Genomic DNA, 24,580 nt, shown 5'->3' with positions numbered 1-24,580 from the left:
TGAAATGCATTCAGTAGTCAGAAAACTTGTAAACATTATCCAAGACACCACCAAATATAGTTCAAGGAATAAACAAGGTTTAAAAATGCTTAAAAATATATATGTAAAGTATTAAATTATCAAATATTCTTTTTTGAGTGTGTAAACAAGGTTATGCCATGACAAAATTCTGTAGCTAGTTGCAGATGGTTTTAGATGCTATTTTTGTATATTTTTACTATATGAATCAAATGCTGAAGAGGAAACACTTGTCTAAGCATTAACTAAACAAGAAAGTCTCCTCAGATAGGAAAACTGTAATCCTAACAAGACTATAAAAACCTGAATTTCAAATGAGGTGAGGTGCCAACCTATTTTGGGAAGTGTTGATTTATACACCCAATTTTCACTTATTACATTTATTTCAACAAGAAAGTGTCTCATTTACATTTTATGTCAATCACAATATAGCTTTAGTGGGGAGTTCTGATAAAGAATTACTACACAATGTTAAGGCAGGTGCAGAAATTATAGGGTGGCTCTTGCTTGACAATATAGTCCTAAATTACCATCTAGGCATTCACTTTAGATCATTGTATAGCAAAGAATAACCGGTATTTCAGGAGAGCAAGTTCTTCTAGCTTGCAGCTTCAAAATACGTTTTCATTTCTGGAGAAGATATTTGTATATGAAAGTCTCTCCATCTGGCATGTAATTCCATCACATATGCCATTTATCAATGAACTCATGAAATTTCACATTTTCTGGACTCCATGTCAGTGCTACTTTCAGTTCTGATCTTCTCTATAAAGAAAGATGAGAAAATGTTTGCTTGACGTGCACAGATTTTACATGGCCAGCACTTATCTCAATGAAGGAGTGGGCGATCACATTTTAATGGTGTTTGTAAGACAAAGGAAGGGAGCAAAGTGTGTGTATTTCTCTCTTCCTTCAGAAAACTTGTCTTGCTTAAACCCTCTTCCTTGACCAGCTCCAGCCCCTTGCAAGGGCAGATTCCCAGAGAGGAGTGTCCTCCCCCTCTACCACAGTCACATCTTCCCAGCACAGGCTGGGAGCTCAGCATCACGTGGCACTTTGGTAAATGCTCTCTATGCCACAAAAAAACTTACCAGCTAAATGCTGAAATCCTGCTTCCACCAAGTCTTTGAATATATGCTTGACAGGATTCTGATGGGCCAACAAAGTACCGTGTAGCCAGATCAGCAGCATTCTGTGGCCGTGTTCTTTATAACTTTTCTTCCCTATGGAATACACAAATCAAGTCTGTTTGACTTGCTGGAAAAGTGCTGTTTTGTGCTTTTACACTTCTGCACATCCAAGAGACTTTTAAAATCTGCTCATTCATTCTCACTTCCCCATCTAGCAGCAAAATGAAGACTGAGAAATAAAGGTTAATAATAATAAATATAATATATATAATAATATATAATAAATAATAAATATAATGATAATTAATAAATATCCTAAGGCTTAATAAATAAATCCAGTATGAATAGATCTTAAAATAGCTCCATGCTTTAACACGGTTTGTATAACTTAAGTCTGTCCATCCCAGACTGCTGTTACCTGTCCATTGTTCCTCAATAGCTTTAATCTGCTCATCTGTGAACTTCCAGAACAGGGCCAGTATTTTCCATTCCTGGGGTTTTAAATGATTGTACGCCAGATTCCACAGGGAGGAACGGAGTTGCTTGGTGCGTGTACTGTGATCTTGTTTGAAGGACAAATCAGAGTCTGACCAACCATCACCATGACCTAGGTGTGCCTAACAACGACAGCAAATGACATTTTTTGTGATGAAGGTGAGAACTTAGCAGTGAACACTGTGTCCTGCACAGCCTTATGTGACTACCAGCAGGTGAAAGGCTCGGTGCAGATAAAGGGGCAGTGTTGGCTGGCAGTAAGCTCTTAAGAAGGTGCTCAGCACGGATGGCAGTATTCCAGTGTTAATACTAGAAATGGCAGAAATGAAGACCTCCTGTGTTCATTGCTACATGTCAGTAAGAGCAAAATACAATTACTTCAGACACACACTGCACAATAGCAGGTAAAAGCAAGAATTACTTGAGTCCCTTGGCTGACAACTTTAGAAGCCACATGTTGAACATGGCTGGGGTTCAGCCACAGCTCTTGCTCATTCTGCTTGATGTACACCACCAACACAGCACTTGCCCAGACTGCTCCTGCTCTGCCTTGTCACTCAGTTTGACTGGAGCAGGCACTACCGTGTCACTGGTTGGCAGCGTGAAACACTAGCATTAGCATATATCCACAGTGTTTGAGTACTAACACACATGGAATCTGAATGTACCCAGACCAAAAATACAACCAAAACGCAAGCATTTTGCCCTGAAGTTAGGTCTGGGGCCCTCAGCACAGGAAGGATGTGGAGTTCTTGGAGCAGGTCCAGAGGAGGGCCAGTAAGAGGGCTGGAGCACCTCTCCAATGAGCCAAGGTTGCGGGAACTGAGCTTGTTTAGCTTGAGGAAGAGAAGGTTCGGGGGAGACCTCATTGTGGCCTTCCAGTACTTGAAGAGAGCATGTAAACAGGAGAGGCAAACAACTGTTTATAAGGGTGAATAGTGCTAGGACAAGGGGGATTGGTTTTAAACTGAGAAGGGGAGATTTAGGTTGGATATTAGGAGGATGTTTTTCACACAGAGGGTGTTGATGCACTCTGGGAACACTGGGAACACATTGCCCAAGGAGGTTGTGGATGCCCCATCATCCCTGGAGGCATTCACGGCCAGGCTGGATGTGGCTCTGGGCAGCCTGGTCTGGTGGTTGGAGACCCTGCACAGAGCAGGGGGGTTGAAACTCGATGATCATCGTGGTCCTTTTCAACCCAGGCCATTCTATGACCTCCAGGTGAATTTCATGAAAATGGGTTATTTTCTAGCCTGAGAGCCTTGCAGTTAAAACAAAGCAAAACAAAACAAAGAAGTCACAATTCAATAACTAATCATCATCATGGGGGTTTGATGCAATTTCTTCAGGTGCAGACTGTGTTTTGTGCTTCCAGACACTTGCAGAGTGAGGTTTACAACACAGAATAGCTCCAGACTCTCTCCAGTCCTGTTTCTGTTGTGAGGTTTGACAAGAAAGTAACAATAAAACAAAACAAAAACAGAAGCAAACTGAACACAGCTGCTCTTTGCTGCCAGTTGTGTGCACAGGCCGTGGCAGTATAAGACAGCAAAAGCAGCCCTGGAATCTGGTCGAAACCAAGGAAGAGATGGGTTGTGCCCATAGATAGGACTAGCAGAGAGAACAAGAGAGCCTTTCACACGCCTTTGAATCATGTGCACTTTCTCCCAGCAGTGTGGCATTCCATTTTTTAACTAATGCTTTGTCACAGATGACCAGTCAGCTCAGTGTAATACAAAGGCAATTCCTGCTATAATGATTTGAAACGCTGTGGTTTGGAACACTAAGAGAACAATTTCATATTCCATGACTGTAAGCTCTGAGCTGCTTCCCAAAGGCCCCACTTAGCTATGGGTAATGAGGTCGAACACTTGTGTTTCTACTTCCCAGCATTGTTGGGCTCTTGCACAAACCCTTCTGCTTTAATATCTAATCTCCTACTCAGGATGGTCAGCAAACAAAACCAAGGGTGGGTGCAGCAAGTGACTTCACTTATAAATTTCCTTTAAGCCAAAAGAAACAGTAATACACCTGACTGCCCCTCTGAACTGACAAATCACGTGTGCACAGCATGGCTCACGGATGTGTTTGTCACTCTTAACTAAACTAGATCTGTGATTTACAAGCACAGTTCCCTGCAGCGTTAAGGATCACCTGGGCTGTAACAGAGCACCAGTCCATGAGTCTGTGCTCAGGGAGGATTGTGGCTGCCTACACTGCTGGGACAGGCCCTCATCCACAGTGGTAGAGCCCCAGTGCCAGGCAGCAGGGGCAAGGGGCAAGTCACGGACTTGTGAGACATCAGCCGTGGGAGTGAGGGATCAGATCAGAAGCTTGAGCTACATACACAGCTCTACTGCATTCCTGTCACCAGTTCTTTCATCCCAGATTTAAATAAATAGTCTTAGCATTTTCCTTCTTACAACAGGCATCTTTTTCTGCCTCACCAGGGCCAGTCTGCAGGCAGCATTTGAGACAACTTGGAGATTTTAAATTGTATTATATTAAAACTCAACAAATTTAATTAATTCTCAGAGAGCTCATGTAAACCTGTGGCTCAAAAAAAACCAAACCAAACCAAACCAAAACAAAACAAACAAACAAAAACTAGCAAGACTGTATTATTTACGGAGTATTAATATCCTCCAAAATTAATATTGGTCATCCTATGATGTACCTCTCTTTTAGCAGTGGTGCATAGGCATAACAGGTGCTTTGTAGCTCACTGCTATAACTGTCCTTACCAAAATAAACATTTTCAGAATTCTGAATGGTCCCAATTAAGACTGCTTTGCAACGAGTCCTGAATTTTCAAGACGTATTGGGGATGGGTTTGAATTTCAAGGCAGGTGTGCAGCATGGCTGTGCACAGCAGCCCAGCGCAAACACTCTGTAAAGATGCTACGTTCAGCCCTCCCAGCTCATGCACCTCCTGCAGAGCACCAGGGGACAGCGTGAATGAAGCAGTGAATAAAGCAGTTATTGGTACGTCAGTGCAGCTGACTCTCAGCCCCACAGGGAGGAGCATCTTTAAGCCTGTTTCTCAGTAATATGACATTGTGGGAATTTAGAAACGGAGACAGCCTGAGGTCATTATAACCCCTGTCCTCCCTTCTCTACGTTGCCTGCTTCTTTCCTGTTCCCTTTCATTTCAGCAATTAACATAGGAGGAACAGAAGAGGGAGCTCCCACTGCAGCGACGAGTTCTTCCTAGTAAATGGAATGCGGATGCCTGAGCTCCTCCATGCATCAGCTACGGATTTTGAAGCACCAAAGCACTGCAGCCTGATGCCGACGGCCTAGTTTTAATTTGGGTCAGAATGTTCTCCACCCTTTTTCTCTGTATGTAGGGTATGATGGAGGAAAATGAACTGGATGACCTTTAAGGTCCCTGTCAATCCATGCCATTTTATGATTCTGTGTTTCCGTGATGTCTCTCACCTGTTCCATGGCATAATGCCTTTCTGCTTTAATGATCATATCTACAATGAGAGCATAATTGCTCCTTGAAGCCACGGCAAGTGCAGTTCTTCCATGCTGAAAGCAGAGAGAGTGAATCAGGACATCATCTCATATATACAAGGATAGAACAGAGAAAGCACATGAGCTGTGTTGACAAAACCCCATTCTTTTTGTGCTTTTATCCCAGTCCATCTGAGCCCACCTCAGCAATCAACACTTTGGTGTACAGGCACTTCAATGCTTTCCACGTTTCTCTTCATAATCAGCCCTCTTCAGTGGGCCTGCACCAAGTGGAGACACCTCAGATACAAACACTCAGGCAATGCTCTTGCTAGGCATTCCAGAAAGTTAGACTGCAGAGAAGCCAACCCCTTCATTAGAAGGCTCTGCCATTAAATCATTAAACGTTTCAACTACCCAGTTACTACAGAATGCCTAATATACATGAGGAGACCAGAGGCAGCAGGAGCTCCTTAGGGCTGCATTCCCTGGGATGCGTGAACAGAACGGGGTGTCCCTGGTCCTTTGTGCTGGTGCACGTGCCATCAGCACAGCCCCAAGCTACCAAAAAAAAAAAAAGTAACATTAGTTTCATAAAGCTTTGCTCCAGGACAGTTTTGTGCATGGAAACTTCCTCTTCAAATGGCTGAAAACCTAGATTTTGTCCGTGTTGTACTTTAATCATATCTGAACTCAAAAGCAGCTTCTTTGCTAAAGCTATTCCAGATCACTGCAAGTTGCAGGTAAAGCAGTACAAAAAGTGAGCTTCCTTTGTAAGAATGAACATGTGGCTGCTCTCATTCCATGAAGGATGACTGGAAACGTGCTTCCTGCGTTTCTGGGAAAGCTACATAACCCATGCATGCATGAGGAAGGTACTCTACCCTGTCCATGATCTTGAGGTCACAACCTGCCTTCAGCAGCACTTCTACCATCTCCACATTGCCAACATCAGCAGCCAAATGTAGGGGAGTTTCATGCCTCTGCAATTAAAAACACCAAATAAATACAATGAGCCAAACTCCACATAGAAGAAAAATGCACACAGTTTGAATCTAGAGAAGATTCACAAGAAAACTAGAAAATACCAAACAGAAAGAAAATATAACTCTTGAATAACTGCTAGTTTTGTTTCAGACAGAAAGAAGAAGGAAGCATCTGGGATACCTGCAGGAAAAACAGACAGGAACTCCAGCTCAGGACAAAGCTGCCATCACGCCCCACTAATGCATCATAGCGTAAGGAACTCTTGCTCTACCCTCTTAAAACCAGAGTTTTGGGTTGAGTGTTAGATGCAAGTGCCAATACCCATATTATCCTCTCAAATAACCTCTTCCTGCTGAAATTCATGTAAAGACAACTGGACACCAATGATTTTCAAACAAACATGGTGCTGCAGTTCATGACAAGGCTTCTTAGCCAGCTCTGCCACACTCTGGTGATTTGGAGTGAAAAACAGAACAGAAATCCACCTGCTGCATAAGGGATCTAATAATCCTTTAAGTGCAATAAAATAAAAATTAAAAACAAAACAAAAAGCTTTAAAATAAAGCCAAGCCCTTATGTGGAAAATACAGCTAGATGAACATTCAGCTTGTAGTCTGATCTTCATGTCTGTAATCAAGGTTTTGTCATCTTCATACAGAGGCATTCACCCATATTGAACTTGTTTTATTTATCCTTCCATTGAACTCCATGAAGAAACCAGGAGCATGTGCCCTGGGGAGTTCAGCAGCCTGGTGATCAGTTTCCTGTTCACAAAGAAATGTTGTCCTTTCCTGTCTTTTCTTTACTGTTTGCACTGACGGGAAACTATTCCAGCTGCTTACGGCTACAGTGCAGCAGCAAAGAAGATATGCTGTCACTTGTGGAAATCTGGTGGAGCTGGACAGCTTGTTCCACATGATACAGTGACTTTTTAAGTTGAAGGTTTTATGACCGCTGTGGTTTTGTCTGGGATTGAGTTAATTTTTCTAATAGAATCACAGAATTATAGAATCACTCAGGTTGGAAAAGACCTTAAAGATCATCGAGTCCAACCATGACCTAACCATACTACCCTAAATCTAACAACCCTCCGTTAAATCATGTCCCTGAGCACCACATCCAAACGGTTTTTAAACACATCCAGTCTCCCTGGGGAGCCTATTCCAGTGCTTAACAACCCTTTCTGTGAAGAAGTGTTTCCTGATATCCAACCTAAACTTACCCAGCACCTCAATGTCCTTTCTGTACTGAGGTGCCCAAAACTGAACACAGTACTTGAGGTGAGGCCCCACCAGTGCCGAGTACAGGGGCAGGATTACTTCCTAGTTCTGCTCACCACACCATTCCTGATACAAGCCAGGATGCCACTGGCCTTCCTGGCCATCTGGGCACACTGCTGGCTCATATTCAGCCGAGTGTCCATCAATGCACCATGGTAATAATAATAATAATAATAGTAATAATAATAATAACCTAGTAGTTGCTGGCATGGTGTCCTGTTTTGGATTCAGAAGACAATCACCTTTGGTGACACAGTGATGTTTTAGCTATTGCAGAGCAGTCCTCACTCACAGCCAAATGCTTTCCAACCTGTGGTGCTGCCCTGCCCGTACATCAGGGCTGGAGGAAGGAGAGGAAGGTGCTGATCTTCCCTCTCTCCTCAAAACATCTGTCAGAGGAGAAAAGGATGAAAGGTGTGATTGCTGATTTTCTCCATGAGATGGTTTTTGGAGCACTGGGACAGCAGCCAAGTTGGTCCCAAACACCACATTAAGCTCAAGGCCTCTGTTCTTCCCATAGCTTCCAGAGGCAAAGCAAAACTGAGCAATAAACAGCACCAAGGGAGCAAAGAAGGGCTTGGCACTGTGCAGGCCCTGCTCAGCAGCAGCTGAAGCACCACTGTGTTATGAACGCTGTTTGGGGCGCAGATCCAAAACACAGCACTCTGTGGGCTGCTATAAAGATATTTAGCTCCATCCCAGCCAGATGAAGCGCACTCAGACAGCAATGTACATCCAAAGGAACAAACCTGTGCTCCAAATTCTATTAGAAAACCCTAATTTTTCTTCCTATGGAGTAACCTCTGTTAGATATCATTATTTCTTAATGAGAAAGGGTAGACAGTCTCTCAAATCTAGAATGACTTCGCTAGACCAGTCTAGAACTGCCTTGAATTAGCAGATCAAGCTTGTGTGTACTTTACTCATTCCCAGATGAACAAGTGGAGGTAAAGAGAGACCAGGAACCGGCTGGAGGTGAATTTCTGTGTTTACCTTCAGAAAACTACACTGACAGAGTTATAGTGAGGATGCAGGAAGAAAAATAAATTGTTCAGGTCATTGCCACTCTGCACTCGACCTACCTCTGAATTCAACTTTGAAACATTTTTGTCATTTATTATGCATGAATCATAACACTTGGACAATAAGCTAATCCAAATATTTTGGAGTATCTAACATTCTGCTGTCCATGCTTGATGCAAACACTCCTAGCACAGCACGTACCTGTGACTAACAGTATGTACACATAAAAAAATACAATGAGGAAACTGCCTCTTCCTTTTTTTTTTTTTTTTTTTTTTTTTTTTAAATACCTTTAGCTCACAAGCAGAAAAGAAGCAAGCAAAATTCATATAATCACCACTTAGCAGTGAAATAGTTACAAATCCTCATTTTCCTTACATGATTTAAGAAGTTTATGTCATGATTCGCTTCCAAGAGTTTTTTCACAATCAGCAGATGATTACTGATGACTGCTAAATGCAGAGGGGAATTCTTCTGCTGTGGAGAGAAAACAAGAAGTTGTTACACTCAGTGCATTCATTAAAGGTTCGTTCAAAGAAGAAAGACATTCCTGTTCCTGAGTCTATCCCTTGCCAAGGGGGTGCAGGGGTGATGAGATCCAGCAGACAGCACACCTTGGGGTATCAGGGACCACAGCTGTCACAGCAGAGAGCACCATGCTTACAGCAAGGCACCCCTTTGTACATCCGTGCCGGGGTGTGCCACTGCCCCTGCTCTGTTCCTTCAGAGATGGAATGATTCTGATTTGGGCATACGGCAGTCAGAATCTACTTTCCAGAAATAAACTCTTGTACCACAGTGCTGCTGTAGTTATTCTTCATAATAACCTGACTTGCTGTAATATTTGAAGGAAGCAAATTACAGCTAGAAAGAAATTAAGTTCTTGTATTTGAGTGATTATTCATGCAAATAATTGGGGCACTGTTCCAACGCCAGTCACAATCCAACCATTAGATTGGCAAGATCGCTCTTCTTGTTGAGCCTGTGACTCATCAGTTTCTCATTAAATACAGCTAAAAAGTAATTCCACACCAGTGCCAGAAGCCAGCTTATTAGTGTTTTTATAAACCACAACCATTTCTTTAGGGCTAGAGAGAAATAAATAAAGCTCTCACACAGAGCTGCACTGGAAATATTTCCAAAACCCAAGTTACTGTTCCATGAGTTGTTTCAGCTACAGAAAGCCAACAAAACAACCAGCAGAAATAGAGGCTGGTATTTACAATAAATCATTACAACTGCATGATACAACATGCAAGCAATCGTAGCTGATATGTCACAAAGTCTATGTCCTGTTCTTATCCAGCACTGCAGAAGTAGAAAATAACTTCTTCACAGAAAATCTTAGATGTCAGAATCTGTAATACCTGAGGAGCATCAAGATTTTAGTATCTTTTTAATCTCCTAAGAGAGAGAGATTTTGACAGCAGACGCTTTGAACACAGAGCCTGAAAACACTGAAGTAGATATTGACCTTTGTTCAAAATCACATAAATTGTCAACTCTCTGTCCCACGTAGGGGGCACCCATATGAGAGTGGCACATAGAGATGCCTGCATTACCACAGCTCAGTCCAAGCAGAGTGCTTTGCTCATCTTCCCACACTGCTCAGCCCTCAGTACATGCCAACTACCTCTGCATGTTGTCATACACTCACCTCAGGTTTAGGGACCAGGTCAATGTTCTTATCAATAAGAAAAGTGACCAAGGATTGATGTCCATTCTGAATGGCAGCCTGCAATGCATTGCTGTTGTTCTGAAAGAAATGTTATAGATAGCAAAAATCTACATTTCTGTTTCTGGGAAAAAGAAAAAAATCCTACAGACAGATATCAATCCAGAAAAGTCTTTCACTCACATCTGTGTTACTATATACCTCTTTCCTCTCAAAATAAGACATTTCCATTTGAGGAAGTGATGGAAAATTAGGAAGAAGTCCATCAGCAACATATTTTTATGAATAGTGAAGGAACTTCCCATTGTTAGTGCAATGCAACAAGCATGCTGAAAAAAAAAAAAAAGCAGTACTCCATGGTCCCTTTTACTCTCTGTTGACTAACAGATAATTCAGCATTGTCAGCTTTGCTGAAGCACAGACTACAACACATCTCTCAGTCTGTCAGTTCAGTCTGTCCTTTAATAAGCAGCTACAGTCACATTAACACATTTAAAATCACTATTTAATTAAAAAAAAAAAAAAAAGAAAATGTTCCCTTAATTCTGCTATAATAAACAAGCTCTCACTCTTGTGGAATCACAAGCATCCCTGCATACTCTTGCAGAAGGCAAGATGAAGACATTTAACACATATCAGTCTAAGAACCAGATGTGGGGAACAGATTTGTCATCAGTTCATGAATATAAGCTGCCAAAAACTAGGCTTTTCAGTTGATTTGAGGGTTGGTTCGATTTCTTAGCCACATGTTTTACTATTGGGTTCACAATAAATAAAAAAGCCTTAAAACATAATTCTATCAAACTTAGAATTTTGTCTGAGCCTCTTCTTCTAAACAAGTTTTGTTCAATTAACATAATCTCCATTCCCAACTTGATTATAGTTTTGGCCATTACCTAAAAAATAATCAAAGCAAAGAGACTGTCAATACACTCAGAAGAGAGAAGATAAAGCCCTTCCCACAGCTTGGGCTGTGCCAGCAGCAGTGTGATGAAGGGATTTTGCATACATACGTGAGTTAAAACATCAATGTTACTTCCTGCTTCCAGTAGGAGTTCAGCACATTTTTCATTACCTCTTTCAACAGACAAGTAAAATGGAGTTTCTCCATTCTAGATCAACAGAGAGAAAAAATGTCTATCCCAAATTATGCCATGTGATTATAAAGTTATGACACTAAACAGATTATCTTGATCAGTCATCCAGCTCAATAGAAAAGGGAAGATGGCCGTAAGAGAATAGAATCTGAGTGCTCTAAAACTAATACCTCAATAAAATGGTAACACATGAACAACTAAGTGATGGCTGACAACTAAGTCTGTCTATGTAGAGAAATTGCACAATACAAATAGCTGTTTATTTCCAGAGAACATTACAGTCTAAAGGCGCAGAAACAAAGATGCTGGCAATCAATTGCTGCCACTCAACACCAGTTAACACCACTATCATGTTGACACATACCATAAGCACCAGCTTATGTCAGTCCAGCGCCATGATTTTGTACCAATCCTCAAGTCAAGCTTTACCTACAAGGAGCACTTTTAATAAAAACATTTCTGCTACACGTTTATTTCACACCTCTCTGTGGAGAAGTCTTTTACTTCTCCACGGCTAGTCTCTAAAAAAAGAATATACCTGTGTAAATGATCTGCACAGGGATCTGATCCCCATTTCGGAACTTCTACAACACATGAAGGTTTACTGAAAACCTCCCTAGTGCTTTAGAATTCGCAGAGGCATTACCAACTCCTCATCTTTTCCTGCCACCATCATTTTGGCAGACATGAATGTGTCAGAGTACATAGCTTATGGTGGGATGGGAGAGACTTGGTTATGCACAGAAAGGAAGATCTCCAGATGGAGAGGCAAGTCATTTGCTCCATTAACCCTGGCCAAGCAGCACAAACTTTGTGTGTGGAAGAAACACCTTTATTAGGCAAATCTTGGAACCATAAGAGCTTCTTATTTCAAAAGGATTTCTGTGCTTCAGCCCTTCATAGATGAGGAAAAAAAGAAAAAAGAAAGAAAAAAAAGCTAGCTGGATAAAAAGGAGCCATGGTGCCCACAAGCCTTTAGCCTTTTGCTGAGAAGTGGATATCTTTTACTCCTGGACTATTTCCTTCTACTAGTAAACAGGGCACATACAACACACACACACACACAAATTAAAAATAAAAAAAAGAGAGAGAAAGTCGTATGAGGAACAGAGGACAGAGCAAGAGACATGGAAGATGTTAGTAGGGCTGAATCTAATGGAGCAGAGACAATGAAACAGGATACAAACACACTGGGGAAGCAGAACTCATGAAGTCCATTCAGTGTAAAAATTAAACCTTTAAAATGTTAATTTTAATTGTTTTTTTCAAATCTCTAACTTTAACTCATTGGGTAATTTATGTCCTCACCTGATTGAAGTCATTTACTTCATCCCAGTGTTTGAGCAGAATCACTACAGCTTCACTGTGGCCATTTTTAGCTGCCAGATGTAGGGCTGTGTTTCCCTCCTCGAAATTGAAATGTCAAAGGAGATATTTTAAAATTCTGAATAAACTGAAAGTTTTAAGAACTTTTTAAGCGTGCACTTCAACATTTGTCCTGCTTCTCTATTACTTATAAGTGGGAGGTGGAAGACCCACAGCATGTTTCAAGAACTCTCTGAAGGGAGTCTTTCCTCATGCATGCAGTTGTGACCCTTCTGTTCCAGATGGTTGCTCATGCTCTGAAAACAACAGTGTATTACCAGGAAGGAAAAAAAAAAAAAGGAAAAAAGAAAGAGAGAGAAAGAAAGAAAAAAGTCTCCTACACTTCTAACTCTTGAAGACTGAATCAGAATAAAACTTTGGGCTCTGGATCCTACAAGGATGGGGACTACACCATGTTTTTACCCTAGTGTATGGGAACTGCTGAGTCACGGCCTGAACCTCTGATTAATCACCTGAGGTGAGCCTTGAGTCAGCCAGAGGAGCACAGGTGAAGGCAATTCACCTGTGCTGCCGGAAGGGGTGGATCCAGGCTCCACCCCTCCTGGACCTATTTAAGAGCTGGCTACCACAGGGGAAGGATCTCTCCTGGAGATCCTCCTCTTTTGGTATCTTCTAGTGAGCTCAACCCAAGGGTAAGCTCTTCTACTTATTCTCTTTTGCAATCCTTGTTTGCTTTTGCCTTACTCTTTTGATTATATTGCAATTATAACATCTTGGTTATACACCCTAGCAATGTCACAGAGGCAGAGAAATGCTAACATGCTCATTCCACAAATAACGATGTAAGGAGTAAGGAAATTTAAAGGTAGATTCTGAAAATTAGCCAAGCCACCTTTAAATGTAGTGTCAAAAGCAATTTCAGTCAGATTCAGGCATTTCTGAAAAATCCCCATCAGAGCTTATTTATCTACTGAAACATTCCAAGACCTTTAATGTTAGTCACATGGGATTCTGCAGTGGTGCAGCTGAGCAGAGCAGCAAGAACTGGAGAACCTAATCTGCCAGTGCAGAGAGTGGCACCTCCAGCCCAGACTGCCCCTCTTCTTCCATCAGCCTTGCCTTGCAGGAATTACTGATGCATATGAAAAAGATACCCAGCAACAAGGCCAGAAGTTCCAATTTCTTTCCTTAATTACTGAAAAACCGTCAGCGTAGTGGTAGTTGTCAGTCCAATATGTATCACTGTCAGCACCATGGCACATCTTGTTCACATTGCTTAGTTGTGTAGTTAACTATATCAAAACAAAGTAATATCCCACAAGCAAATAAGGAAACCATTACCTTATCTTTTTCGGTCGTGAACAGATTTAGAGCTATTAGATTATTTATCATGTCAGCATGGCCTCTTTCTGCTGCCAGAAGAAATGGCTTTCTACCATTCTAGAAGACAGTTTGGAAAGGAATACATTGTCATGGAAAAGAAAAATAGCCTCCTAACTGCTACCAGATATACGGCATATATGTGTTGCTCTCCATGAACATTTATATATGACAGAAAAGTAGGTGTATACAAGAAACATTTCTATATCATCTCTATTCTATTCTATATCACATCAGGTATAAACATGAAAAGTTAAGATTTTTTTAAAAGGCAAAAATTAAGTAGTGTAAAAAAAAAACCAAACATCTTTCATATTCTGAAGAAAATATTTGAAAACTGATTAGAAGTGGCAGCAAATGAGGTACAAAATGTGCTCAAAATATTCTGAATTACTCTGAATTTTGTTAAAATTAACAAAAACTTTTCCAGCTGTTTACAGCTCAGCTGTGGAAAGTTACCCTGACATAAAATAATGCCACTGGTCAGATGATGAGACCAATCGCAGATGCTAGGCAAAAGTGGCCTGTATTAAATATCTAAGCAAATGAAAATGTTTGACACTTCTGAAATAGCCTCAATATAGAGAAGAATTCTAAGATTCTAAAATGCAGAGGTTTGTTTTGCTTAACGAACTCTTGTTAATGTCAGCCTTGCCACGTGTAGACAGAGTTTAGGGCTTTGTACAATCTGGTCAATAAAATTCAAGGCTCAATAAAGAGGAGGGGGGAGCTTTGCTCTTTTGGTGGCAGATCCCAGGAGAATATTTTTTCCTTACAGGGGGATAAGATATCCTGCTTAGCTAAGTAAGTCCTCAAAGTGAGATTCCAGGATAACGGGCAGGAAAAACACAAGCATAGCAAACCATGAAGGCCTTGGTACTGCTGAAGAGTTGGTGCAGCTCTGTAGAATGGCTGTACATGGTCTCATGCTCTTCATTAGTGAAAGATGCCCATGTCTGCCATCCCTGGCAGGTTTAGGGGGCACAGCGTGGGAGGGTGGCAGGGATGAGCTGTGTGGAGGAGTTCAGTGACAACCTCATGCTGATCACAACAGCTTCCAGCAAGCTCCTCAGGGACAAAACCATGTGCTAGTACTGAACCCATCAGAGGAAATCATGGTACCTCTGCAAGGTATAAAAGAAATAGCAGACACTGCTACAGGTACAGTGCATAGGGAGATACCAGAGAAAACAGGAGAGGACATAGCAGGCATGAGAGGGCATGAGGGAGAAGACACATGAGATGCGCTCCCAGAGCAGCCATGCAACCCATGGAGGAGCCGTTGACAAGAAAAGAGGAAAAGAAAAGAAAACAGAATTAGCAATAAAGAAGAACTCTGTGGATTCACTCCAACCTGTATCTCACTGTCTCACTTATGGGCCTGAAGATCATGTGCAAGGAAAGCAAAGGAGCAGGGGAGGAGAGGTATCTGGAGTTCAGCTGAGACCAGCAAACAGGGAGGAACGGTGCTTTCTCTATGTGCTTGTCTGGCCGTTTGTCTTATTTATTTCTCAGTACCCAAAACTGCAAAACTGGTAATGAAAACTTCATGTAAGTTGCCATAAATTTAAATTCATTGAAAAGCCAAAGTTGAGATTGTTTTGCCCACAACAGTTTCCTCATGACATCAAAGAAATCAGAAAAGCACATACTGTACCCCATCAGGCTTGTTCAAGTCAGTCAGATGAAGATCTTGGAGAAAATAATCAATTATTTTAACACTGTTGTTCTGTGCTGCAAAGTGCAGTGCATTCATTTCTTCCTGAAAAACCACAAGCATGCCTGTAAGTGCAGGTTTGATCATTACCCACCGTCAACATAATTAGAGTTTGCAGAAACCTGTCATCAACACACCTCATTCTTAGCTTTTTGATCAGCACCAGCTTTAACTAATTTCCTCATTATATCCAGATTTCCAGTCCAAGCTGCAAGATGGATCACTGTCAGGCCATGCTTTCAAAAAATAAATGAAAAAAAGAAATTAAAAAGGCAGAAATTACCAAACAAAATCCCTTCTGTCAAATTTATTTTAATCTTTTTGATTAATATAGTGTATGAGTTGGTTTTGCTCCACGGGCTCTAGAAGATCAGCACTATCACCTGACAGTGTGATTGGGATTCACCTCACTTAAATTACACTAAAAGCTCAGGCTGTCTCTCTCCTTGGCAGAAGATCTGGCATCTCCTCAGAAGAATTAATCCCGTTGTGAAATGAAGCAATTCCTGAAAAGTTTCTCTCCAAAAACTGACTAATGACCTGAAGTAGTTAGCTCTGGGTGCAGTAGATGACATTTCAGGTAATAATACATAAGAAGAGCATTTCCATGAGTCACTGTGATTTTCCAGTTAGTTCTTCTTCCAAATTACTCTTAAGAATTTTTCTCTTTCAGAAAAACAGCCAATCAAACAAGCAAACAACTCTTCCTGTCATTAATATCTTAGAGCCAAAAGAAAAAGAGAGAAGCATCTTTCAGCCAGAAAAAAGCCAGAATCCTCTTTGTCTCCTGTTTTGGTCATAGTTCTACTCTTCAGTGTTTCCACTTCTCTTCCTGTTTCTGTGTATTCTGCATCCAGGTGCAGCATCATAAATCGCAACTCGTTCTGTTATGTGCTGGTGTAAGCACAAAACTCAGAAGACATTCAAAATCTGGCTTAAGAGCACCTGAACCCTTAGATAGTCAGAGGAACGTAAAGGTGGCAAAAAGAAGCAAGATAATTCTTTCACAGCTATCATCTTTCCCCAGTTTCTCGCCCATAAATGAGGAATCAGTAGGTTGACTCCTATCTGTAATCCAAGCCTTATCCATAGGTGTCTTACAAGAGGTCTACCAAGATCCTGTAGAACGTCAGAGTCATCATACCTACACTTCATCTACTATGTAAAAACAACACAGAAATACATTAACTCATCTAAGACTACTATAGAAAAAAAAATGTTGCAGTCATGAATCTTGCTTTGGCTAAACAAACTTGTGTATTTAATTGGAATTGAATCTGGCCAGGAATGCCAAGGGCAACAAAAAGATTTTCCAGAAGTACCTCAATGACAAAAGGAAGACTAAGGAAATGGGAGTTTTGCTGAATTGAGACAGAGAACGGTGAAAGGCTGAGGCAGTGAATGCCTTCTTTGCTTCAGCCTGCACCAGCAGGGCTGGCCTTCAAAAATTCCAAGTCAGAGGCCAGGCTGAGTAGCTGGATAGCAAAACAAGTACCGTTGGTGGAAGAGAATGCCGGTAAAACCACCACTGGGTGTTTTTTATCAGCTTGCTTTTTGTATTATGTTAAGAATGTTTACAATCCTGCAGTAGCATAAAAAGAAGTCAGAAACTAAAATAGAGTAAGAACTAAAGTCACAGTATGTTCACTCTAATATGTACCCACTGCAATATCAAATTGGTTGCCAAAGAGTTCATGAATCACTGTCAAATAAAATACATATTGTCTTAACTGGCTTCAATGCATCCTACCAGACAGTAAAAGACCTATAATTACACTTTGCAGCATCTTACTGCCTCAACAAACACAGGAGAGAGTCACTCAAAAAGAGTTTTCCACAGAGAAGCAGTGCCTTCATTCTGTATGTGAGTATTCGCGGGCTGGGCAGCACAAGGCCATGAACCTGAGCTACTGGAACAGAGACAGACAGTAGGCAGCTTTCCTGTTCAGCAGAACAAATGCCAAAACGAGATGCTGGCAAAGTCTCTCACATCTTGTTTCTCATATCTTGTTTCCATTCCAACACAGAGTAACAAGAAAACTTTCTCCCTTCTGCCCACTCGTCCAGCCTGGAATTTTTCTTTCTCACAGTGTAAACACTGCAGCATATGCAGGGTAAGGAGAGAGAGGCAAAGCAGGAAAAAAAATGGTGAATGACTCATCTGATTTTCATTATTCAGGATGAAATACAAAGATAGGTAAGTACATAACTGAACAAATAAGTTCTCTGGAAACAAATTACAGCTCACTGGAAAACTCGTAGCTTGCACAGTCTGATCATTAATAACATACCATACATTTGATTTTAACATCTGAATCAAATCCTGCACTATGAATCCCTGTCGGGCCCAAGGAAAACTGAACCATACACTGCTCAGCTCTTCAAGTCCTGGAGGGTGCAGAATAGCTGACAGTTGTGCATTAAGCTGCTCATTCACAAAAGAATGGAGGAAGGGAATGCAAGCAGTCATTCTCTGGAATCCCACTAATACCCAGATCTAATTTTTATGTTCAGAGTTTGTTTTAATATACAGATGGCTATTAAATTAATCCTGTACAAGTGTGATTGAATATGAAGCTGCCACAGATACAGGGGAACTTACCTGATCTGCCATATCAACTCTAGCTTTGTGATGGAGCAGAAAATCCACCGCAGACGTGTGACTTCCTGCAACAGCAAAATGCAGTGCAGTGCGCTTCAACTGCAATAAGCAAAGCTTTGGCTATCAGATCCGTAATGATGTTCTTTTTATTGCAAACACCAGGATTTCTGAATTATTTGATTATAAATAACTATAGTAGTTAGCATACATATACATTTGCATAGCTCCCCCTGCAGCTAGGTCTACATTGGTCTTGGTATTTTTGTTCCTTTGGAGATCATTTACACATTGATCATAAAAATTTCATAGAGAACCAGAATGGTTTATTTACTGAAGTTACTGTGTATGGCAACACAACCCCTTCTCTGAAATGCACTGTCAGACTGGGTCTAAGTAATCGCACACCACCTAGAGGAGATACACGCAATGCCTGAGACATCTTTGTTACACAATTCAATATGAAGATTTGAGGTCTGGATTTACACAATTATCTCCACTTTTCATATTTTCCTTGCTTTATTCTGTATGCCTGCAACACATGAGAGAATTCCTCCCTCTGTCAGTACTGAGTCACCTTCACAGAATGAGACATTACTTATGCAAATAAAGTCTCCCACCTTGCAAACAGAGTAATTTTTAATAGTGCAAGGTTTATCAGAAACAATTTTTCATTGCAGTAACTGACAGTGTAAACTTAAAAGGGATTGGTTAAAATGAATTAAGCCTCAGTGGAAAGAATTTCCCTTTAATTACAGCGACCATAATTGGGTTTAACGTAATTCACTTAGAGTTTCCATGTGACTTAACCAATTAATTTTAAAAGTCAGTTTGGATTTGTTCTGTGCAGATCAGCTGTTTCAGCTCTTCACCCACAGCTATACAAGTTAAAGACAAACAGGTGGGATTTGTGCCAGGAAAAGCTTCTTACACAGGAATAGTTTTATCAGCAGAACTTGGCTTTTGGCAGACTTGCTTATTTGGCTTGGAAGTACAATGAGTGGAAAAAATCAACAGAAATCCAAGAACTGCTTTGCCAGCATAAACTAAGTCCCTACTAGGAGCATCAGTCAATGCACAACAGCCAAGCACCTCTGCTAGTAAATCTTACACTATAGACTTAAGAACAAGAGTGAAGATTCAGGGTACTGGACTGGAACAGTATTTAGTTCAATTTCCTGAATTCTAGAAAGCAAAAAGGAGTGGCTGGGTTCTGTGGTCACCTGCTAAATATTTACAGAAGTATGTAGTGAATGGGAACTCTGTCATTTTTCTGGAGAAACTTACTCCAAAGAAGTCTTTGTCTCCATTCTCTTTTTCACAGAGAAAACCAGGAATGCAGCTCTATACTCTCCTCAATTCCCCAGTGGGGAAAAATGCTTGTGAGCTTGGGCAGCAGGATTTCTGCTTCCATGAGTTAGTAAGGTGAGGACATTCATGGGCAGAGGATTTGTAGATAGCTACAGAGAGCTTCCAGTTCTCCACAACTCCCAGACCATTGTGCTGCTGTTCAATTACCTCTAATGCACAGCACTTTATTTTTATCACTGTGAACGTCATGTCCTTAGATTCTGTCAGTGTAAGAAATCCATTTTTGTCTATTTACGGCAAATCTGAATTCTGTTCTCAACCTGCAAGCAGAAGCTGTGGTAGAAGGCTTCTGTGGTTCACTGAGCAATAGTGCTTCACACCACCATGTGAAGTCTGTGGTGTTAACAGCACAAATTCATTCTCAGAGTGACTGTGGGGTTAAGTTTTCCCACTCTGAAAGATGGAGAACTCAGGGAATTATACAGGAAGACAGACCATATTAGAGCAGTGACCGCTATTTGGAAGTCCTTAAATTAAATGACCTGAGAGTTACGCTCTGTGAAACTCTTCAGCCCGTACCGGACATGTGGAACACTGCTTAACCACATCCAAGAAGGGGACTTGTTCAGCACCAGCACCCTGGGCTTCCGCTATGCAACCCCACAGGCATCACATTTCTGACATACTGTACTCACAGTATCCACTGCGTTTATATTAAGGTTCTTCTTAAACAGCTTTTCCATGGTTTCCAAATTGTTCGTTTTAGCTGCGTGTTGAAATTCTCTCTCATCTGGCAATACTGTGGAAAGGCATGGCACATGCAAAAAAAAATAAAAATAAAAATAAATATATATATATATATATATATTACAAAAAGAATAGCCGTACCAAATTCAAGGGATTGATATTATTCTTACCTTCTGGTACTTGTCCTGATTTCACACATGCTGTGAATCACTTTTTTTCTCATCATAGAAACATTTCAGGACTGCACTTTTTCCTTCCAGAGGTAGCTGGCTGATGTTTATCAACTTTTAAGTGCGAACAGAAGTGGGCTTTTTACATCACAGGCTATTATTATTTACTCTGCTCACAGGAACAAGAGGTTCATTTGTGAAGTTCCTGTCGTCTAAATGCGTCTCAAGGCCTTTTATAAGCCCAACAGTGAACATCATGAACTGCAGCACTTCGGTTCTATTCTTGGAAAAATCACTATTTTACAACAAAGCATACCACCAAAATACGTAAAAATGTATAGCAGTGACAAAACGACTTGCCTCAGCTGGGAACAAGTGGTTCATTCAGAGGATTGAAAAAAAAAAAGAGAGAGAGAGAAGGTGAAAAAGAAGGTTGAACTTGAAATCAAAATCTGATCACAATGAGGGATTTACTATTAAGCCAGGATCTGGCTTTAATGCCTTAATGAAAAAATAGAACATATATTTGGTTGACTAAAAGTAGATGCAGCATACATTTGGACTACTGTAACAAAATATTTAATATGTATTTGGAAAATAAAATTCCAGAGCCTGACAACCAGTTAAGCTAACTTACAGGTACAAGCATTTCTCCACCAGCACATTTCTGCCTTAACTTTTAATTCAGTACTTGGGAGAAATGAGGGTACCAAATGCAGTAAGATATTCTTAATTTAGTAGCAGATCACACTCAAGAAGTTAATCACTTGGATATCTAGAATGTTTTGGCCTGAAAGCTGGAAGGCCACTTGTCTAATGATACCAACAAAGAAAGCAGCATTCTCTGATGAACTAGAAATTGCATCAGCAATTAGTTCCTCGGGGGTCTCTCATCTAAATTTATTAACATCTAATGAGATATAGCTCGTGGCTGTATGACTAGAGAAAATACCACAGAAAATTGGTGTGGCATTCACTTAATTGAATCCTATACGTTATCTATTATTATAATCTCAGTGGAATAAGCACAGCAGTATTGTTCAAACAACTAGAAATTAAACTGGATGGTTCCAAAACTCTTTCCAGCTTTCCTATGATATGACATTATGCAAGTTCCTCATACAACAGAAGCATCCTCCCAGATTCTCTTGTAATCACAGGACAGATTTTCTTTTACAAAATGAGAAAGCAGTCACAAATAAAAATGCATCAGAGGACTAGAATAGTTAAATAGTAATGTTTCTATAGACCTTAGTGTTAGATCTCAAGCATTAAAAGAAATAGCCAATTTTCATATAGAATAGCACCATTTTATTACAAGATTTTGCCTTGTCCCTTTGCTCCAATATTCTGCCTCTAGCAGTGGCTAACAGAAGACCCAAAGGGAATAGGTGAGAATAAATGCCTCACTTATAGTTTTTATACTGTACATCCAGAAAGAATTATTTCCATTGCTTTGACTCCAACTATGGTAAACCAATGGTTGCAGGATATCTTGTTCAAAGCAAGCACGGAAACAGGACTTTGGGCATCAGATAACTGCAATTAGTTTGGTCATATTCATTCCCATTGGCTGCTGGTAAACACTTCAATGAAGATGTAAAACATGTAGATGCAAAGATGGGCACTGCTGCTTTCCAGGGCATTCAGGAATAATCCTAGCAGTTTACTGCCTTCAGGAAACAAGAAAAAGCAGTGCTCTGTTACTGTATTGGTGCAGTAAGAAGAATTTTGATTTAGCTCTGACAAAGAATCAATTAGCAATTTCTCCTCTCCTGTTTGGAAGTCATAAACTGGATGCATGTTTTTAAAATGAGTCTTTTTGTTTGCTCAGGACACGATGTTCCTTAACAGCCCCTCTCAATACATCCTAATTTGAGATTTAGGAATAGCAGCAGTTTAAGTGCACCACTGTGCTCACTTTACGCACGGTTTTCTACAGCTTTTGCAAAATGATTTATTTTCATGCATGAAATTACAAGAGCTGTCAGACCATAGATTTATGGAAGATTTCTTCTTAATCTGCATCATCCAGAATTTGGCAGACCTTGAACTATTACCCTCACTTGATTTTCAAGCACTAGCAGCCATCTGCCACCCTTCTGCAGCCTTCAGTCTTTTCTGAGGGGTCATTTCCCTGGACTCTCCCAAGCAGTTTTACTGAATGCCCTGCGGTTTTCATTAAAATAGTTACATTTTATTTTCACTTTTACTTTTGAGCTGACCAAAAATATTAATTTTGTCAGCTGACTTCCTCCATAGGGACAGAATGCGTAGTAGAATTTAGTCTAGTCGTAATGTAATTGCAGTTTAATGTGCTGAATATCCCAGTCTGTCTCCTCTTTTAGAAGGACAAGGGAATAAAATGATGCAGAAAATGTGAACTGCCTTATCGACTGGAAAACAGGAAGTCCCCCTTACAGAAAGTCAGATTTTGAAACACTTTCAATTTTAATTTCTTCACATTCAAGTCTTATTTTACTGTAAGGGGCTTTGATCCATTTATGAGTAGTAGAACAACAAAGGATATAAACTGAGTCAGAAAGTGAACCAGTGGAATCAGTGTTTATAGAAAAGTTTATAAGGAGTCTAAACACTAAGTCTTTCCACATTTTCCCCTATTTCTGAATTTCTTTTGTAATATCCACAATATGAATCTGTCAGTACCTTGAAAAGAACATGGAGAAAATAGAAATCTGAATTGGCTGAGGGATTTTATGGAAAATACAAAAATATCAACAAATAGATTTGAAGTATTTTCATTCTACTGTTCCTAAAAATTAATTATACTTACTGACATGGTAACATTTTCTCTTTCAATAACCTACCGACATTTTTATGTTTGTTATCATAAACAAAATGTCTAGCATTGAGATTTGTAAAGTCACGAGAATGATAAAACAATCCTTTTTCCATTTCAAAGAAGTCATGAGAAGACTGCGTACAGCATCCAACAGTGATATTTCATTCATTGCTTATCTTCACCTACCCTTTTTGCAAGACTGGAAACAGGAAGCATGACCCAGAACAGATTTCAGTGATTATCACATTGAAATCACAGGACACGTTCACAGTAGGGCTTAATAATTACCTTTCAGTTTCCACAAACAACCTGTTCTCACTATCTGCAGCCCACGCCATAGCAGACTGTTCTGTGAGAGACCAGTTTGCAGTCTCAAGTCTGCCATCAGAGTGAGTCACACCACTGTGTGCAATGAGACCAGAACTTCCTCCGCGCGCTACATGCCCCGTCCAGCACACAAGTGTGACTTGGTTATGAAACTTTCCACGTGCCTGAGCTCAAGCATGTGGCTAACCTCAGTGAACCCATTCAGACAACTGCAGGAGTGCACTTACAGCAGAGTGCCAGGCAGGCCAGCCTCTTGCAAGACGGACGCATCAAACCCCAAAATGTGATTTCACATCTACAGCTCCAAATTTCCTTACAGGATACACTGGGCTGCTGAGTGAAAGCTAGACCTGGCATTACTCCCCACACACTCACAGCTGTTGTGGTTGGCTGCTGCATCTCCGTGCGCTGTGTCCTCCCTGACACGAAACAGGTGGCTCAGTCCCTTCATTGTGGCTGTCAGCTCCTCTTCTCCCCACCTGCAGGAAGGGGCCCCATGCAGCCCTGCAGAGGGAGGTGCCCTTGGCTTGCCTGGGGTGTGTTTCCTTGCTGCACTGAAAAACCGGTTCGCAGGGATTGAAGTTGACTTTAACACACCCAGCCAGGCCATGGGCTCCACTCCACTGCTGCGTGCAGCAGCACACCATCACTCAGCCCCATCAGTGGCTGAAGGCCACTTTGGGAAAAATTGCTCTTGGAATTATTCCGTTTTAGATCATCACCAGTTAGGAGAGTCCCCTGCAAGCACGGCGTGCTCTTGGGACATGAGAGACAGAAACGGCCTAATTTGGACAGAAACAGGAGCATGTGGTACAGTAATAGAGGCCATTGGAATTAATCCAGTCACAAGACTTTAGGTTTGTTTTCAGAGAACATTTTTACATGCTTTTTGTCCAAGTCCGGTCATAACCAATACATCAATATGGCAGTTTTAGTGGATCGCCATATTGAGATCTGTCTAATTAGGAAATTCTCATTAATCTTGAATTCCAGGTCCACAGTTACTTTCGTTTACTTACACCAGCACAGC

The 24,580-nt window shown here is 40.8% G+C and overlaps 1 protein-coding gene across 6 annotated transcripts; it reads right to left on the bottom strand.

The window, feature by feature from the left end:
• Positions 1-382: 382 nt before the first annotated feature.
• Positions 383-24,064, bottom strand: ANKDD1B (ankyrin repeat and death domain containing 1B). Of its 6 annotated transcripts, none has more exons than XM_042875333.1 (14): positions 23,926-24,064; positions 20,199-20,302; positions 18,196-18,294; positions 15,731-15,829; positions 15,534-15,638; positions 13,838-13,936; positions 12,479-12,577; positions 10,056-10,154; positions 8,777-8,875; positions 5,993-6,091; positions 5,088-5,183; positions 1,567-1,765; positions 1,110-1,241; positions 383-783 (listed from the first exon to the last, which is right to left on the bottom strand). In XM_042875333.1, exons 1-14 carry the CDS (start codon positions 23,999-24,001, stop codon positions 725-727), a joined length of 1,464 nt encoding a protein of 487 aa, XP_042731267.1. In that variant the 5' UTR covers positions 24,002-24,064; the 3' UTR covers positions 383-724. The 6 variants fall into 6 exon arrangements, with proteins under 6 accessions (XP_042731267.1, XP_042731264.1, XP_042731266.1 ...); XM_042875330.1 differs by having other exon boundaries at positions 23,778-24,037; XM_042875332.1 differs by having other exon boundaries at positions 8,777-8,872; positions 23,778-24,037.
• Positions 24,065-24,580: the final 516 nt, after the last annotated feature.

This window comes from Lagopus leucura, unplaced genomic scaffold (assembly GCF_019238085.1).
Source record: "Lagopus leucura isolate 7727_CA_CO unplaced genomic scaffold, USGS_WTPT01 Super-Scaffold_100014, whole genome shotgun sequence".
Classification (NCBI taxonomy): Eukaryota; Metazoa; Chordata; class Aves; order Galliformes; family Phasianidae; genus Lagopus; species Lagopus leucura.
This window is presented reverse-complemented; position numbering and strand designations above follow the sequence as displayed.